This window comes from Bos javanicus, chromosome 2 (assembly GCF_032452875.1).
Source record: "Bos javanicus breed banteng chromosome 2, ARS-OSU_banteng_1.0, whole genome shotgun sequence".
Lineage (NCBI taxonomy): Eukaryota > Metazoa > Chordata > Mammalia > Artiodactyla > Bovidae > Bos > Bos javanicus.
In genome coordinates this window covers 84,751,776-84,771,792 of record NC_083869.1, presented here as the reverse complement: position 1 = coordinate 84,771,792, position 20,017 = coordinate 84,751,776, and the positions used below count along the sequence as shown (strand labels likewise).

General features: G+C 35.3%; 1 protein-coding gene across 4 annotated transcripts in view; it reads left to right on the top strand.

The window, feature by feature from the left end:
- STK17B (serine/threonine kinase 17b) overlaps nt 1–14,089 on the top strand; it is a 30,258-nt gene extending 16,169 nt beyond the window's left edge. For all 4 annotated transcript variants that reach the window (XM_061440737.1, XM_061440747.1, XM_061440768.1 and 1 more), the window contains exons 3-8: nt 85–297; nt 4,282–4,426; nt 5,572–5,698; nt 7,209–7,257; nt 8,420–8,599; nt 10,642–14,089. In XM_061440737.1, coding sequence (XP_061296721.1) covers nt 85–297; nt 4,282–4,426; nt 5,572–5,698; nt 7,209–7,257; nt 8,420–8,599; nt 10,642–10,924 — 997 coding nt within the window. In that variant the 3' untranslated portion in view covers nt 10,925–14,089. The remainder of the gene's footprint in view (nt 1–84; nt 298–4,281; nt 4,427–5,571; nt 5,699–7,208; nt 7,258–8,419; nt 8,600–10,641) is intronic.
- Nucleotides 14,090–20,017: the final 5,928 nt, after the last annotated feature.

The window sequence follows — 20,017 nt, the reverse complement described above, 5'->3', positions numbered from 1 at the left end:
CCTAATGGCATGCATGTTTGAAGGATTGATAAAGTTATAACAGTATCTGTGTTATACTAACTTTTGTTCTTACTTTTCCCCCAGAGGAAAATTTGCTGTGGTTAGACAATGTATATCAAAATCTACTGGACAAGAATATGCTGCAAAGTTTCTAAAAAAGAGAAGAAGAGGACAGGACTGTCGAGCAGAGATTCTACATGAAATTGCAGTACTTGAATTGACAAAATCTTGTCCCCACGTGATTAATCTTCATGAAGTCTATGAAAATACAAGTGAAATCATTTTGATATTGGAATAGTAAGTATACTCTTTAAAAAATTTAAAGTATACTCTTTAAAAAAGTTTATAGTACCTATTTGAATTGGGGGGTAAGGTTGCTTGAAATGTCAAGAACAAAAATGATAAAAGTATAACAAGAACTTGTAAAGATTCCTGTTAATAAAATATTAGAGGAACATAGTATATATTCATATATTTTCAGAAAACTTATAATGTGTAGCCTCACACAGATACCCCAAAATGAATTAAACAGCATTCAGTAAACAATGACAATACAATGTTTATAGAGTATAGTGAAATTGAGTATACTTTTGTTGCCAGTGGCACAGAAAATAGAAGTTTTCTGCAAAACAGTCTGATGGGCAGATAGGATTGAAATAATTTATATATTCATTTATTTGAAAAGCACATCCAGTGAAGTTACCCAAGGAGAATAAAAAGGTAAACTTGCGTGAATGAAAGGTAAACCATGTAGTTTGATTTTAATCTTCTACACATTAACTTTATTGTGTTATGGGAGTTTTTTAAATGATATTCTTGACTTCCTTACTAATTTCTAAACTGTGCTTTAGAAAGCTGTATAAGACAAATGTAGATATAAGTAGTATATAGTACATAGATTTATGTGACAGTGTAACTGTACTAAAGTACTGTTATCATATCCACTCACAGATGCACAACATATATACAAGCACATAAGCAAAAAAACATAAATACTCCAAATTTCTGAATTTCTTAGTTGAGTTCCTTCAAGGGGCAAACTTTTCAATAGAGAGGAAGGGTAGAAATATATCTGAGTTTACCTTTCAAGACAATAATGATATAAGTGGCTTCTCTGATTACAGAGAAATTTTTTCTTCTCTGTAGTCACTGCTCTGGGTGCCTTGTTTTAACAAAGGGTCTGTTAGTCTGCTGCTCCTCACTGCTTTCCATTTATGCTTCCAGTTTCTGCTAACTTCTGCTTCTTGTGTTATCGCTTCTTCTCCTCCTTTTAACTCCTCTTCATTTTCTGTTTACCATAGCTTCATCTTTGGAAAGCTATGGTAAATTATGGTAAAGAGCTTTCCCTCTTTCGTGGGAAAAATGGCAGTTCTACAAAAGACACTGATCAGCTGGTCAAACGAAGAGGTAGAGACAGTGTGATTGGCTGACAGTCACAGGGTTTGTTTGATCTCGTTACTGAAACAAACAAACCCTTAGGATACTTTTCCTGGTATAAACGTAACATCATTTATTGTGTTAGATTTAGAAAGTATAGAAAATAGAAATCATTTGTAAACAGTGGTTACTTTTATGACATATTCCTCTATTTTGAAATTATTTTATTTTTTATGTATGTATACTTTCGGAAACAAAATCGTGATCTATTAAGTGTATGGTATTATAATCCTTTTTTTCCACTTAAGAATATGTTGTGTGCATTTATCTATATCTATATATATATATGAAATAGTGTTTCTAAAAATGAATTTTAATTTAGCAAAGACTTTTAAAGTTGGCTTCATAATCAGAGTTTAACAAGCAGCCCCCAAATTCAGAAAGGCTGGATGTTGGCTAGATTTGGAATTAATATTTGTTGACTCATTATAATAATAGCTAATATTTATTGAATATTTACTGTGTATCAAACACTGTATTAAATACTACAGGTGATCCGCTTTGATCCTTATAACATCAGTTGTACTCAGTACTTTATGTGACTTACCTGATTTGATTCTTACAGCAAGCCAGTGAAGTTCGAGCTGTCATTTTTTGTTATGTATCACTATGTTACAGTAGAAGAAACAGAAGCATGTTTTGTCCCAGCTCAGGTAACTGGTTAGGCAGAGTCTGAATGGCAGTCAGGCTGCCTTGTTTCAGTAGGTACTTCCACAGGCAGCCTGCTGTTCTCTTATGTCTAGGCACTGGGAAGTGCTTTACGTATGTTTTCTCAAGTGGTTTTCTTATATTTTATTTTGAATTTTAGAATTAACGAGGATTCTGTCTATTGAATTAACTTTAGAGAGTGTAATGTCAGTGTTGGTATATAAATAATTATGAAGTGTTCAAGAATGAATTTTTCACCTAGGCATTTTATTCTGCCATATACTGCTGTATACTGAAGAATTTAGATCTCTCTGGCATTTCCCATAGTTTTGGGTATTTTCCATATTTTAATAGTGGCTAGGAATCCATATTCCATACAATTTTCTTTTAATTTTTAATTATTTTGTCTGATTTCTTATCAGATGTGTCTTATAAAGGGCCTAGCAAATAACTTATTCTAAGAGAATCTGAAGTATCTCTTCATTTTCTTGTCTGCTTATGATTGCATTATTAACTTTATCTGTAGTGTCCTTGCAGGAATATATTTTGACCACTTGTTTTGAGAAGATTTATTTCATTAAAGCTGAATAACATAACCAGAAAGGGAAGAAGTGAGGTATCCTAAGTAGCTTGGCCTGTGGAGTCCCTCTTCCCTCAGGAGACCTTGAGCAGGGTTTTGACAGATAATTGATGTGTAAACTGAGGGGCCACATGTTAATCTGAATATTAGCTATTCACAAAGATTAGTTTCTTTTTTAGATGAATGAATTTCTAACGTTGTCTTCCGGTACCTAACTTTGAAGGCCACTACTAGATGTTTTATAGCAAAGTAAATTTTTCATACTCAGATTGTCTTTACTGTGAAATCTTGAAGTCAGATCTTGAAGTTAGTTTCTTAGGAACTTTCTGGGAGTTTTGGGGGCTGGAAGTCATTGAGATATGAAGTAAACATTATTGAAGCATTACCACATGTGCCTTAGCAGCTGTCCCACAGATTTCTCTGAAATACTGTAAAGTGTGAAGCAACAAAGCCCTGCAGCTTCTAATTGGCATGCTCTGTACAGATGACCCGATGGCCTGCAAGTGTGAAGGATCAGTCCTATGATTTTCAATGAGACTCAGATTTGTGACCACTGATTCTTTTTCCATCTTGTGACTCCAGATATATATGACATACTTCTTCCTCTTGACAGTCACCAAGACTAATGGATTGTACTTTCAGCTGCTCTGAAGAATGACTGTCTATTCCATTATTCATTCATTCAATAGACACTTACTGTGTACCTTCTATGTGTCAGACACTCTTCTTGTTGCTGTGCATACAGGAGTGAACCAAAGGGGGGAAATAGTGTTCTGTGAAATAAATGAGTTTCTGATTTATCATATAGAGTAGGTTTTACTTGAGATATTCCCAAACATACCTTATAAGTTTTTATTAATAACCATCTAGATTTTTTTGCATGATTTCTGACAGTTTTTATTTCATTCATTTAGATTTAGTCCTTAGAAAAAAATCTGTTGAGTTCAGTTATATCTCTGTTTTACAGATGAGGAAGCTCAAATAAGTGATTGACCCTAAATTATATTGCTGGCAAATAGCAGATTTACGATTTAAATTTAAATCATTTGATTCTAAATCTAGGAATTTTTCATTATGCATTTGTTGGCATTCTTTAGATTTTCAGTTCTTATAAACAAAGGAAAAAAACTGGGGTTCTGGGCCCAACTATTCTTTGTAAAGCTGCAATGCAGGATATTGGTTAAGAATGTAGATTCTCATCCATATTATACAGATTCAGATTCTGCCCTCTCACTTAATTTCACCTATTTGTACTTATTTCTTTATCTGTAAAATGGGAATGATAGCCATGATTCACATGATTGCCTTGAGAATCAAAATATCTATCTATATACAGATGACAGGTATGTTTATATATAATGAATAAATGAGTAAAATAGAGCAGAGCTGAACTCATAGGTAAATACTAGCACCCAGACTTTAAACCATTCTTGTCATTTATTTTATTTCTTAAAAATCCCTCCCAGTACCATCCACCACCCCCCATTAAATGTGTGTATATAGAGAGATTAGAGTTTAGGTGGCCATATCTTTTACTTAAAAGTATATAGTATTTAAAAGTTGCCATTTTTAGATCAATGATTTTTCAAGTTTCTATTCTTTGAATTCTATTTCAGTGCTGCAGGTGGAGAAATTTTTAATTTGTGTTTACCTGAGTTGGCTGAAATGGTTTCTGAAAATGACATTATCAGACTCATTAAACAAATACTTGAAGGAGTTCATTACCTACATCAGAATAACATTGTACACCTTGATTTAAAGGTAATGTAATGTCGTTTTAAGTACCACTACATCTCTGTTCCTTCTCTGCTCTTGTTTGCACAACTAACTGCAGACTGGTATTGAGAGGAAACAACAGGTCATGCTTGTCTAGACTGTGCATGTGCTACGTGGACTTACTTCTGTACTGATTGATAGAAGACTGCATGTGTGAGCAGCTCAGATTAATCACTGGGCTTTTAAAAACCATCATTACATATGTTCTAATGCTACTGTCATGTCACTCCATCCTGTTCTTACTGCCATATCTTGGACTTTTTATTGCCACATCTTGGACTTTTTGTCTTATAAAACTATCTCTGAAATACTTAATTTTCAGCTACCTCTTGAAGGTAACCTGCTAGTCCTTACTCCTTTGCTCCCATTATACTCATTCATCTTTCTCTTGAGGCTTTTAGTCTTTTGGCTTTTCCTTTCTCCACACGCCACCCCAGACCATTCAGGCCCCTTCCCCCTGAGGTACCACTTCAGCCTCTCGTTTTACTATCCTTTCTCCTTATCCTTCCTCTGTAGCCATACAAGAACCTTGAAATCTGAATCAAATTGTCTCTCATTGTTTGAACACTGGACTCTTCCCTTCCTGGATGATCTCCTTTTCATATACCCTCCCATGCCTCTTTCTATCTCAGGTACAATCCTGGGAATAGTCAGACACAGAACCATACCACTGTACGGAACCATTAGCTCTTTCTGGGTGTAAATGTATTTTTATTTGTTCATGCCTTCTTTCGTGCTATTCCCTAGACCACTTTTCTCACTGGCATGCTTCTGTTTAGCCTTCAGGATTCATCTTAAGCATCATCTCTACTGCAAAGCCTTCTTGGACTTTCTTATGAGCAGAATTAAGCAGTCTTTACTACTGAGTATTCTGTATATCATAATCAGTTAATCAATCAGTGTATCCATCTTTTTTTTATTAAAACCAAGAATACTCTTGAAGTGTATTTTTTTTCTTTATTTGTCATTGACTATATAGCTCCTCCTAAGTAGTAGTTCAGTAAATGTTTAGTGGATGACTCAATAAATGTTTAATAGCTAAACAAATTCTACTTAAGTTACCTCTGATTTGAGTTTAGTATTCTTTTCTTGTTTTATATTATTTATCATTTCTTGTTGTGCTTTATTAGCCCCAGAATATATTATTGAGCAGCATATATCCTCTTGGGGACATAAAAATTGTAGATTTTGGAATGTCTCGAAAAATAGGAAATGCATGTGAACTTCGGGAAATCATGGGAACACCAGAATACTTGGGTAAGAATTTCCTTTATTTTATATACCACTTTGAAATGTATTAATAAGTGATACGTATATAGAACTATTTTAAGGCATGTAACTCCAGGATATATTTGGTTCAAGGATTTTAGTGCATTGAAATTCGGTTTTGACACATTTAAATGAATTGTAATGAATTGAGACAATCACAGTTTACAGGACATTGGACATATAAGTTAAAAGTTTAATGTTTGTGTGTAAAAGCTTTGTACATAAAGAAAAACAGGTAAAAAGGAAGTTAGGAAGCAGAAGAAAATAAAAAAAGGGGAAAACTGAATCAGTGTTACTGCATTTGAAGCCTTTTTGTTTGGTAGATGTCACTTTTACTTCTGTCCTAGTGAGGTTTTTGCTGAGAGTTGTAAAAGGAGGATTTTGAAAAAGAAGGGTGTTATGTAGAATCTATTAGTAGATAATCTAGGAATATTGTACTAAATCAACAAATTAGATCATGGAGATGAAAGATGTTTTTAAGTCCTGTAAAGCAGCGCATAAATGGTAAAGTATTTTAATTTGTACTAACAATCTTTTTACACTTTTTTCTTGTTGCTCATATTGATATCCCTATGCAGGCATTGAAAAGATACGAGTAAACAGAATACGTGCTACTCAGCAAGGGAGCTGACTTTGCCAAAATGAAAAACAAAGCAAATTACTAACTTCTGAATGCTGATAGAGGCTACAGTGTCCTAGAATAATGATTGTAATTATAGATAATATAGCTCGCAGAAGTATGTGAAAGGTAGCAGGTGGTGCATGCAGGCTGACAATATATGTGACTCACAGGCTTTATTAACCAGACTGTTATGCTTGGAGAAGTTATGAAATCATACTGTGAAACTAAAAAGTTATTCAACTATAGATACTAGTTTGGACTCTACTAATTTGAAATTTATAGTAATGCTCAGAAAGTATAGACAATTTATGTTGTACCATTAAATTCTTTTGGTGGGGGGTGGGCAAAGGAGGAGACAGTGGAAAATTAATTGCTTAGGAAACTAGGTTTTAGATAGTGTAAAAGGGATATTTAATCTGTTTGAAAATCTAAAGCACTTCCAGGAAGCTGGTTTGTTCATAGTGTCATTTTTGAATGCATATGAGTCTATTTACCCTGAGAAGAAAAACTGAAATTATTCTATTAAAATAACTCAAACTAATTCCTAACAGAGTCATAAAACTAAAATTGTAAAAAGATTTTAGCTTTTACTTCTTCATAATTGCTTTTTCTGAGGTTAATCTTAATCGTTTAAAAAAAAATACTGCATAGCTACTGGTTACTCCCAGAATATCATTGGTGCTTTTGAACCATCTGGTTATATAATTTTCTCAACACTAGGTATATCTAAATGTCCAATCACAGGATGATAAATACTGTGCTAAATTTCTACTGATATATTGGTAATTCTTTAAAATTAAATCCAGTTTACTGCAAAGTAATTTTCATGTCTTTAGATTTGTCAGTATTGAATTTGAATTTTATTTTATCTTTCAGCTCCAGAAATCCTGAACTATGATCCCATTACCACAGCAACAGATATGTGGTAAGATTTTGTTAGTTACTTGTATTCCTTTATTAAAAGCTGGTTAGTACATATTCTGTGGTTCTTTGGTTCAAAATGTAAATAGTAAGGCTATCTTTAAAAGATTTTATTTGAGTATCATTATTATGCCACAGGAAAAACATTTACCTGTTCATTCTTTTTAATAACACTTTGGCTCTGAGCCAAAGTACAGGAATAAATAGGAAAATCCCTTTCCTGGAGGAAGACTCCTTCTGGTAAAAGAACAAAATAGTCACACTATTGTGCTGTATGTTCTATAATAAAGATAGAATACTATTTAATAACCTTAAGGGAAGCAGCAGACAAGCACCAGATGGGAGACATATGATCTAGGTCTAGGAGAACTAGGAAGATATTTGCTCAATAGAAAAATGAGATTAGATCCATTTAAAAGTTTAGTTTTATAAGAGTGTATTTCTTGGGTATTGTGAGTTTATATGGTTGTCACAGAGAGAACATTATAGGGTAGAGATGGCATTGACACCAGAACTTTACTTGAGACTACAGTGGCAGACTGACTCCATCAGACCAAGAGGAAGAGTTTAGTTTGCCATGTAGGGGAAGAAATGGATTTGCTAAGAAAAAAGGGTCTTGTGGCTAAATAAGTGGGTGAAATAGGTGCTATATATGTATTGTCTTTTTCTGGTTCCTGAACACAGGAGTTGTCGTTAACATATTTATGGTTCTAAAAGTTTTGCAATTAAAAGGAAATCTGTCTGCCCAATACTGTGCTTTACCAAACCTGCAGTCTCTGTTTGTATGGAATCCTATTTATGTCTCACAGATCACTACTGTGTCATTGAACACCATTTTGGAAATGCCACTCAGGACAGCTTTGTGTACTTGATAAACAGGTATCTGTGTGAAGGGCAGACTGTAGATATAATGATACATATTTAATACATTATTTTTATATAACATACATGTGCATTCCCTCAGTCTTTTTCTGTGAGGCAAACTTTGAGACAGCATAATTATTTCAGCTTTAATAGTATACTATGGGAACTTTGAAAAGCAGTTTAGTTTAACTGCACAAGATTTGAGGACAGGAATATGTTGAGAATCAATTTTACTTTATATAAATGTTTTAAGATTAACACACATTTTAAGTTCCCATCTTCTCAGTTATTTGTTTTTTCAGGAATGTTGGTGTAATAGCATATATGTTATTAACTCACACATCCCCATTTGTGGGAGAAGATAATCAGGAAACATACCTCAATATTTCTCAAGTTAATGTAGATTATTCGGAAGAAACTTTTTCATCAGTTTCACAGCTGGCCACAGACTTCATCCAGAGGCTTTTAGTAAAAAATCCAGAGTAAGTAATATTAATTTACTTAAATACTATTACAAAATAAATTACATATGATTATTAAGAAAGACATATTATAAAACAGTATAAAATTATTGGATGTATGCTGTCTCAAGTTTCAGGTAAAATGGGAAGAGAGGTGGTATGAGAGATCATTAAATGGCAAATCCATAACTTCAAACATAGGACATATAAAATATATAACAAGAAATCTTGAAATGAAGAGAAGATTTGGATTATCTCTTCTGTCAATCTGCTACTATCCTCTGAAATTCCTTAAAATGATTAGTAGTAGAACTGATGGCTCAGCAGTAAAGAATCCACTGCAACGCATGAGACACAGGAGACGTGGGTTCAGTCCCTGGGTAAGGAAGATCCCATGGAGGAAGAAATGGCAACACACTCCAGTATTCTGGAAAATTCCATGGACAGAGTAGCCTGGTGGGCTATAGTCTATGGGGTCACAAAGAGTCAGGCACAACTGAGCAACTGAACACACACACCAAAGATTTATAATATACATGGCTGGTTATGATGAGACTTTGTTATGAATTATTTATAGTGAAATAACCATAGTTGTATAACAAGTTCACATACTGATTGTCAAGTTTTTAAGCAGCAGATACTCTTTGCCTACTAAAGAAGGTACTTGAAAGTATGTCTTAAAACTCTTACCTCGCTCATTGGCAACTTCAAAGCAGGAAAAGAAAAAGCTGACCTCCTTTTCTTTACCTGGATAAGTCCTGTATGTGTGTACTCAGTTGCTCAGTTGTGTCTGACTCTTTGCAACCCTATGGACTGTAGCCCACCAGGCTCCTCTGTCTATGGAATTTTCCAGGCAGGAATACTGGAGTGAATTGCCATTTCCTCCTCCAGGGGATCTTCCCAACCCAGGGATGGAACCCATGTCTCCTGCATTGCTGGTGAATTCTTCACTGCTGAGCCATCTGGGAAGCCTCCGGGTCAGCCCTTTTTACCTTAAAATGCCTTGGCTGCATGTAACTCAGAAGCTGTGATATACTGTCTTGGGCTGGGATCCTGGTTTTGTTACTTGTCAAGTCTTCTCTCTCTGACAGTTACTTAATCTCCTGGAGGATTCACTTTCCTTATTTGCTTAAAAAGAAGACCTACGCTTAATGCAAGTCTTAACAAACACTGACTAGCTCTATTTTGGGCTTCCCAGGTAGTGCTCTTGGTAAAGAACCCACCTGCCAGTGCAGGAGACATAAGAGTCATGGTTCGATCCCTGGGTCAGGAAGATCCCCTGGAGGAGGACATGGCAACCCACTCCAGTATTCTTGCCTGGAAAATCCTATGGGCAGAGGAGCCTGGCAGGCTACCATTCATAGATGGTTATTTAATAGAAATAGTGATTATTCTATGTGTTTATAGTTTTAAACTGTTTAGTTTTCTTAAATATTTTTCAGTCTGTAATGAGCACCTTAATTTTTTTATAATCATAAAAATGGAACATAAAAACAAAAACTAAGGAAACCTACGTTCTAATGGTAATGGTGGTTATGTTAAGGTTGAAGTTTTCTTTCTTTCTGAAATATTGTGATATTTGACCATGGTGCTTTCACAAGAGAAAACAAAATTTAAAAACTAAAAATATTAGATAAACATCTTTGAAGAGTAGTCTGTTTTCAAGATTTAACTGTTACTACTTTTTAAGAATAAAGTTTTAAGAATAAAATTTTATTATTAATAAAATTAATAATAGAGATTATAATTTACTTACATGTATTTTCCTTCAAAGGGTTTATAAACCCAAGAGTCCTTATAATTTTACTGATTTTTATTTGCAAGGCTAAAATATGTTCCCAAGTGTTTTGATTAGATAGTCCTGTCTGTAAGCTTCATGATAAATTGAATTTTTAGTACATGTCAGACTTAAACTGTAGGTTTCCACTTTTCTTATTCCATCCTGTACTATGGATATGTATTATTTTCAGAATAAATTTTAAAAAGCCTATAATGTACTGAACTACAGACATTTGCAACCCGATTTTTAGATCTCAATCTTTTCTTGGTGCTTTCGTTCAAAGGAAAAGACCTACAGCCGAAATCTGCCTTTCTCATTCTTGGCTACAGCAGTGGGACTTTGAAAACTTGTTTCACCCTGAAGAAACCTCCAGTTTCTCTCCAAGTCAGGATCATCCAGTAAGGTCCTCTGAGGACAGGACTCACAGGCCCTCTTGTAATGGCACCTGCAGTGACCGGGAAGACAAAGAGAACATCCCAGAGGACAGCAGCACGGTGTCCAAGAGATTCCGCTTTGACGACTCGCTGCCCAGCCCCCACGAGCTTGTGTCCGATTTGCTCTGTTAGCACTTTCCTCCTCACCCCATTTGAACTGAGTCTGGAATCTGAAATCCACTCCAGTGTGAGATTGTGGTTTGTAGCTTCATATATGGCATGTTTATATTGTAAATGCACTTTTGCATTGAAGAATTTAGGGAAATGTTTGAATGCTAAATTAGTAGTGACTAGCACAATTTCATTCCCTATACTGAGATATCAACTCTTCAAAAAATATTTAAATATATAACAAAAATAAAATTGTACGTGTGAGTTTACATGTTAATGAAAGAGTTTCACCCTGATGAATTTATCAGATGAATGAGATGAATCAGAATTATCAAATGAATTTATCAGAATGTCTTCCATATCAGGAAAAAAGTGATTTGGGTTATATTATGGTTGATGTAAACTAAACAAAATGAAGACATTTAAATTTAATAGATTCTCCAAGGTAAGCCCTACACCATGCCTCTATTGACATAATTTTGTTTAGGATGACAGTCTCAAGTTTAAATAAAAATATAGCTATTCTATAGATGCTCGAGATATTTAACACTTGAAAATGTTTTTAAATCATGGATATTTTGAAACTACATTACATATGATCTGCTATATGAGACAGGTCCTTTAACCAGAGCAGAGGAGGGGTTAGAAACTGGATTTAGGGATATTCTGTACAAGTTAAAACAGAGAAAAGAACAGCATGGCATCATTTTTAACTCAAATGTCTTTTGCCCACTCTCACCATACTTCAGATTTAACAAGGTCTGAAGGATGGAGAATAGAAGCTATACAAGTGTAGAGGGTTTTTGTCCTCCAGATTCTCTAGAGTAGAAGATACTTAGATGAAACTGAATGTGCTCTGTTTTCAGTCAATGAAACATATTAATTGAATGTAGAAGAAAGTACTGACAGAAACTTAACACAACTTGCAGAATTTTAAGTATCTTCTGAGTCTTAGAGTACAAGCCAATCATTCAGAGTTGTAAAAGTATGCATAAAACATATCATAGCACACTAGGACCGCTAGCACAATGCCAGTCAGCAGTAGCAAGGTGAATGTGATCATAAAACAGGATGACCTCAAGCTCTTCTAAAGTTGCGAAGAACTCTTCCTAGTGTGTGACAAGGCTCAACAGAGTGGCCTTTAATGGTGTTTTGCTGGGGCCACTGCAAGTAGCAGTCCAAGGACAGCAGAATTATGGGAGGCCAGTGACTATGTTCAGTCCTAAGGGGGTGGGGATTGACTCCTACTGGGTAATCTTTGATGACTTTCCACCTGGAGACTATTTAAACTCATGTTATCAAGTTAAGATAACTATAAGTTTGCAACCATAATACTGTGTCAAAAGAAATTCGGTTTTGTCAAAAGAAATCCTTGCGTTTTTTCCCTTTGAATTATATGTTATTCTAGAAAGACTTCTTGAAATTTTGTGAGATTCCAAATAACTTAAAAACTTTTAAATAATCATCAGATTGCTTTATTTAGGTAAATGGAGAATTCCTTTTACATCTTCAACATTTCTTGAAGGAAAAGTTATTTCTGCTTGTGTGTGTATATATGTGTAAATGTGTTTGTATAGATGTATGTATATATGTATAGATAGATGAAATAAGTCCTTAGACAACTTTCTGTTAGAGATTCTTCCCTCCAGTATATTGCACTCAGCTCAGGTGCTTAAGAAGCTCTCATCTTAAGACATGTAAATATACATTTAACTTCCTTAAGAAGTAGTTATCGGTTCAGTAAACTAGTCACTGCAGAAGCTAATTGGGCTTCTGTATATCTAAAACTGATGAGTTTTTTCTGAATCGTTGGTTGTCCATTTATTTGCCTTCAGTATTAAGCTAATGCAGGTAAAGTTTAGTAAGTCATTGGAGAAAGAGGAAATTATTACTTTTACAAAAGACCATATTATATTTTTTAATTTCCAGAGGAATTATGCCATACTAAAAATCAAGCAATGTTTGGATTTTGAATTATAAACTGTTTCTTAAAAAATATTTTATGCTAATTACTTTTATTCTGAGGAATCTTAAAATAGTTTATCTGCTTCCCCTTAGTTAATAGAATACACAGGGTTATAAATTCCCATACCTTTTTCCCTACCAATTTTCATTATAAAAGCAACTAGTTGTTACCCAAACAGTATAAAAGTTCAATTTTTTCATAAAGATGAACTTAAAATTTTCTCTGATTGATATATGAAAATAAACCAATTTTTAGAGGAACTTATTCACAAATAACTATTACTTATTAAATTTTTTCTTGATAATTATAAAATAATTCGTACTTTCTTCCCGCAAGATTGAAAGCAAGTGTTAATCAAAACGGTTGATATATGTCACTGAAGTGGGAATATGGAGATCCCCTCAGAGGTGAATAGATGTCAGTAATCATCTGAAGATTAATGTTATATTGTGATGAATTTATAAAGTATAATTTGCTTTTTGGTTAGGATCTTTGGATCAATGGGATTAAAAATAGAAGAGGTATAGCTGACAATCATGTGTCATTTCAACTTTTTCCCCCCACACTAAAAGTAACCTAACTCTGAGCAGTAAAATTATCACGGCACTTTAAAGAAAGTAAGCAGGACCTGTTCTCCAGGTTGTAATGAGATAAGGCACCTGTGCCAGAATATAAGTCAGCACACTGCTTCCTTTATCAAGAAAGTCTTGTTATAAAAGAAATAGCCAATTAGTGACATAATAGATTTCCATTCTGGCACAAGTTCTTTCTTTCATTTTGAATGAGTCACAAATCATTCATAGACCAAAATTTGAATAGCCTTTCTGTAAGTAAGTAACATTTATAACTGTTGATATTTTATAACTGTTTACATTTCCTCTGTTTGTATTTGAATTTTCAGTTTGACATCTGACTTGGAAACTTGTCCTTATTCATTGTTGTATAAGCAATTGTACTTTAATTTTGAATTGTATTAGAATAAGTTATCTGACTTCCAATTTGGGGAATTATTATTAGTTTATAATTTTATGAAAGTTTAAAGAACTTAAAACTCAAGTATAAATTTCACATAAATTACAATTGCCGTCCATCTCAACTTTTATTCAGTAATCATGTTGCTTAAGGCATATTGCCTACAATTGTTTTGAATACTCCAGTAAAAGAAAAATTACATCAACTTAATGATCCTTTTGGTTACAAATTAAAAAGCATTTTTTTAACATTTGTGGTTGTCTTTTGCTTTAAAGTACTTCTAAATTCTTTATTCCTAAATGCTAACCTCCTTGCCTGGAGCCTCTCTAGTCTTGAACTCACATCGTCTTTGAACTCCTTTTCTAATACAGCCATGTTTATTAGACCCAGTCTGTTGGATAAAGCACATAAATTTGAAAACAAGAAGGGCTGTTAACTTCTTCTAAGTAATAATACTTTTAGAAAATGTCAATGTATGGCAGTGCACTGTGTTGCATAGAGATGAGCAAAATCACCATGTAAGAAGTATGAAGTGTGATGAGAGAAATGATGTGCAGACTTGACAATTCGTAGGAAGGATGTATTGATAAAAATTTGGAACTTTTTTTCAGTTGTGTGAGCACCTTCAGGTTCCATATCTTCTTTTTCTGACACACAGGCACTCCCTAGTTTTTCTCTTTAGCCCCTTTTCCTCCTAGTCACTGAAGTTACATGTGTTATCTTTATTTGGATATGCTGCTGCTGCTGCTAAGTCGCTTCAGTCGTGTCCGACTCTGTGCGACCCCATAGAGGGGAGCCCACCAGGCTCCCCCGTCCCTGGGATTCTCCAGGCAAGAACACCAGAGTGGGTTGCCATTTCCTTCTCCTTATTTGGATATAAGTATCCTCAAATGTAAACTACCTCTAAGTAAATTGATGATCATATTCTCCCTTTCTGTATTACCTCCTCACCTGAACTTCCTGGATTCATGTTATCTCCCTTAGTTAACACAGCATTAAATCTCTAGGTGTCATTCTAAAAATTTTGTCCTCTTACTGCACCGCTTTCTATTAATTATTAATTTCTATCAATGATATTTATTTATATATTTTGTATTCATTTCCTTTCAGCTCGTACTGGTACACATTCTTTCACTTATATCTAGACTGTCTAGATCATCCAGAAAAATGTCAACAAAATTTTTCTATAAAGGGCCAGTTATTAAATCTTTTAAGCTTTGCAGATCAGACAATGCCTTGTCACAACTACTGAATTCTGCTTTAGGAGTATGAACTGTTTAAGAATATCTCTAATGTGCAAGGGTGGGCGCAAATGTGGTCAGCATCAAATGCATAATATCTCACATTTAGAGTCCATGCCAACTCCATGCTGTGGTCTACTTTCAGAATAAGCAAAAAAAGGGATTGTTTTATAATTAGTCGGAAGGATTCCGCCCTCTGTGGTTCACCACTAGAATTTAAATTTAGTGATTGCAATGCCCCTTTGAAAGGCCAAAAGAAAGATATGTGCTAATTATATCAATATTTCTAGCCAGATGGTAAAATACAAGTGGGTCACCAATTACAGATAAAATTGTAAGTTGTAGAGTCACTCTAGTTATACTGAGTAAACAAATGAGTGCAAAATGTATGTGGAAAAAATTACAAGACAGTGTTATTGAACAAAGATTCTTCATGTCACAGATGTATCTTCCTCTATTAATCAATCACTATGAGTAAATTTATGAGGCTTTCCTGATTTTAACTGAATTCACTGCCTATACAGTCATAGGAAATCAAATTTTAGAAATGAAACATTGCAATTTACTTGTTTCTTCTTTTGAAAGAAGTTGTTAGCCCTATTTATTAAGAACGTGATTGGTTTTTTAATTGGGATTTGCACAAAAAGGCTTCTGAAATAAATGAATATTTAAGTAATCACAGACTAAAGACCATTGAAAACAAGCTATAAAGGGAGAAAAAGAGCTGTGCCATTTATTTAGGGGCCTTTTGGGCTGCTTTAACCTGTGTGAACATCAATTACTTCTTCAACAAAACAGCAGTAATCAGCTGTTTGCTTCTTTGATTAGTTCTGGTCCTAATTCATTTAATACTAATGATTAAGCATGGGATACTGCAAATAAACCTGTCTCCTTTATTCCCAGAAATAGAATAATTACAATGGCCAGTGGCTGAGGCCATTTATATCATCAAATTTGTAAGAGATTTAATTACTTAGGCTTTGCTCCCGTGTCCCAAACAGCATACAACATTGTATCTAAGTATCTGGTGAATTTTGAAGATCTTCATGGTATGTGAATAGGTGTTTGTGTGTTTATATAAAAATATTGCCTGTGAAGATATCTATTCAGAGATATATAAGATGTTAATTAAAAGAGGAAGAATATAGTTTACTAAGGGCCCAAATTAGGGATACCAAGGGAACATTTCATGCAAAGGTGGACACAGTAAAGGACAGAAATGGTATGGACCTTAACTAAAGCAAAAGATATTAAGAAGAGGTGGCAAGAATACACAGAAGAACTATACAAAAAAGATCCTCATGACCCAGTTAATCATGATGGTATGATCACTCACCTAGAGCCAGACATCCTGGAATGCAAAGTCAAGTGGACCTAAGGAAGCATCACTACAAAAAAAGCTAGTGGAGGTGATGGAATTCCAGTTGAGCTATTTCAAATCCTAAAAGATGATGCTGTGAAAGTGCTGCACTCAGTATGCCAGCAAATTTGGAAAACTCAGCAGTGGCCACAGGACTGGAAAAGGTCAGTTTTCATCTCAATCCCAAAGAAAGACAATGCCAAAGAATGTTCAAACTACCACACAATTGCATTCATCTCACATGCTAGCAAAGTGATGCTCAAAATTTTCCAAGCCAGGCTTCAACAGTACATGAACAACTTCCAGATGTTCAAGCTGGATTTAGAAAAGGCAGAAGAACCAGAAATCAAATTGTCAACATCAGTTGGATCATTGAAAAAGCAAGAGAGTTCCAGAAAAACATCTGCTTTACTGACTATGCCAAAGCCTTTCACTGTGTGGATCACAACAAACTATGGAAAATTCTTAAAGAGATGGGAATACCAGACCACCTGACCTGCCTCTTGAGAAATCTGTATACAGGTCAGGAGACAACAGTTAGAACTGGACATGGAACAACAGACTTGTTTCAAATAGGGAAAAGAGTATGTCAAGTCTATTTATTTTTATCCTGCTTATTTAACTTATATGCAGAGTACATCATGAGAAATTCTGGGCTGGATGAAGCACAAGTTAAAGATTGCTGGGAGAATATCAATAACCTCAGATATACAGATGACACCACCCTTATAGCAGAAAGTGAATAAGAACTAAAGTGCCTCTTGATGAAAGAGGAGAGTGAAAAAGTTGGCTTACAACTCAACATTCAGAAAACTAAGATCATGGCATTTGGTCCCATCACTTCATGGCAAATAGATGGGGAAACAGTAGAAACAGTGACAGACTTTATTTTGGAGGGCTCCAAAATCACTGCAGATGGTAACTACAGCCATGAAATTAAAAGATGCATGGTCCTTGGAAGAAAAGTTATGACCAACCTAGACAGCATATTAAAAAGCAGAGACATTACTTTGCCAACAAAGGTCCGTCTAGTCAAAGCTATGGTTTTTCTAGTTGTCATGTATGGATGTGAGAGTTGGACAATAAAGAAAGCTGAGCACCGAAGAATAGATGCTTTTGAACTGTGGTGTTGGAGGAGACTCTTGAGAGTCCCTTCAACAGCAAGGAGAGCCAACCAGTCCATCCTAAAGGAAATCAGTCCTGAATATTCATTGGAAGGACTGATGCTGAAGCTGAAACTCCAATACTTTGGCCACCTGATGTGAAGAACCGACTCATTTGAAAAGACTCTGATTCTGGGAAAGATTGAAGGTAGGAGGAGAAGGGGATGACAGGATGAGATGGTTGGATGGCATCACCAACTCAATGGACATGGGTTTGGGTGGACTCTGGGAGTTGGTGATGGACAGAGAGGCCTGGTGTGCCACAGTCCATGGGGTTGTAAAAAGTCAGACATGACTAAGTGACTGAATTGACTGACTGAAGGGCACACATGAGAATTATATTTGACCCTTTTATTCAAGCTGTTTCATTTAATCTTTACAACTCTGCAAATTGAATACAGTTGGTCTTTTGTTATCCACTGGTTCTGCATCCATGGATACAACCAACAGCAGATGGAAAATATTTGAAAAAAATTCCAGAAATTTTCCAAAAGCAGAATTTGTGTTGTGACGATTGTATTAGGTCTTATAAGAAATCTTATTATTTAAAGTATATTGAAGGCTGTGCATAGGTTTGTTATATGAAAATATATTTTTTATAGGGAACTAAGCCATCTGCAGATTTTACTATTCTCAATTCTCCTGGAATCAATCTTTCACAGATACTGAGGGATGATTGTATTTCTTTCATTTTGTAGATTTCCTCAAACTGAGTCTCAGGGTTAAGCAATTTTTCAGTTACCTAATTATCACATGTGAGGATTTGAGCTCAAGTCCACCTGGGTTCATATGTCTTCTCTGCCCTTTCTATCACACCAGATTGGAATTAAATTTTCCAGTATTAAATTTTTATTTATTTATTTTTATTTTTTTAAATTTTATTTTATTTTTTTAAACTTTACAATATTGTATTAGTTTTGCCCAACATCGAAATGAATCCACCACAGGTATACATGTGTTCCCCATCCTGAACCCTCCTCCCTCCTCCCTCCCCATACCCTCCCTCTGGGCCATCCCAGTGCACCAGCCCCAAGCATCCAGCATCGTGCATTGAACCTGGACTGGCGACTCATCTCATACAAACAGGAGAAAGTGATTAGAATCTGCATCATTTAGGAAAATAGATTAAATTTTAATTTATACATGCTTGATTAAAAACTGAAAATGTATCATAAATCAATTAAAGTTAGGACTGAATCATCTAAGTCATAGTATTTATTTAGTGCTTGCTAAGTAGGAAAGACTAGTTAAATATTTATTTGACTGTGCCGCAGCAAATGGGATCTTTAGTTGCAGCATGCGGAACCTAGTTCTCTGATGAGGGATTGAACCCAAGCTGCTACAGTAGGAGCACAGTATCTTAGCTACTGGACCCCCAAAGAAGTCCTAAAAGCTGCTTCTTAGATAGACTGCATAAGAAGACCTTCTTCAGGCAGAATGGGCCCTGAGGCACAAAATGCCAGATTCATTGAAGACACCAAAAAAATCTCCAGAGATAGGTGAGACAAGGGCTGGAGAGGAGGGCAGCTGCTGGGGCAGGCCTTTTACTTGAAGGTCATGAGATGTCAGTTTTAAATGAGAGTTTCACATAATCTTTTTAAAAATATGTATTTGGCTGCACTGAATCTTAGTTGCTGATGCAGGATCTTTTTGTTTAGGCATGTGGGATTCTAGTTCCCTGAACCAGGATCAGACCCTGGGCCCCTGTATTGGGAACACAGAGTCTTAGCCACTGGAACACTAGGGAAGTTTCAGTTTCACATTATCTTAATTCATGTTTTTCGTTGTCTGGACACTGTGTGGAGAGTATTGAAAGGAGGTAAATTTGAAAGCAGAGACCTACTTGGGAGAATTATTTCAGTCACCCTGGTAAGAAATGGTAGTGGCTGAGGAAGCTGAGAGAAATGGACAGATTCGAGTGAGATTTGAGATTTAGAACTGCTAGAGTTCCTAATTACTTGGCTGTATAAGATGATAAAGCATATAAAGGATGATTTTCAAGTTTTTCTTCTGAGTAACTGTAGGGAAAGAGCAATGGCACCCCACTCCAGTACTCTTGCCTGGAAAATCCCATGGACGGAGGAGCCTGGTAGGCTGCAGTCCATGAGGTCGCCAAGAGTCGGAAACGACTGAGTGACTTCACTTTGACTTTTCACTTTCGTGCATTGGAGAAGGAAATGGCAACCCACTCCAGTGTTTTTGCCTGGAGAATCCCAGGGATGGGGGAGCCTGGTGGGCTGCTGTCTATGCGGTCTCACAGAGTTGGACACGACTGAAGTGACTTAGCAGCAGCAGTTAGCTGTAAGGAAAGAACAAATTAACTAAGAAGGCGTGGTCAGGCTCTCTCGCCCCACATTTTGTGAATAACGAATATGTAACAGTTGAGATCACTTATAGCATTGCACATTCGAA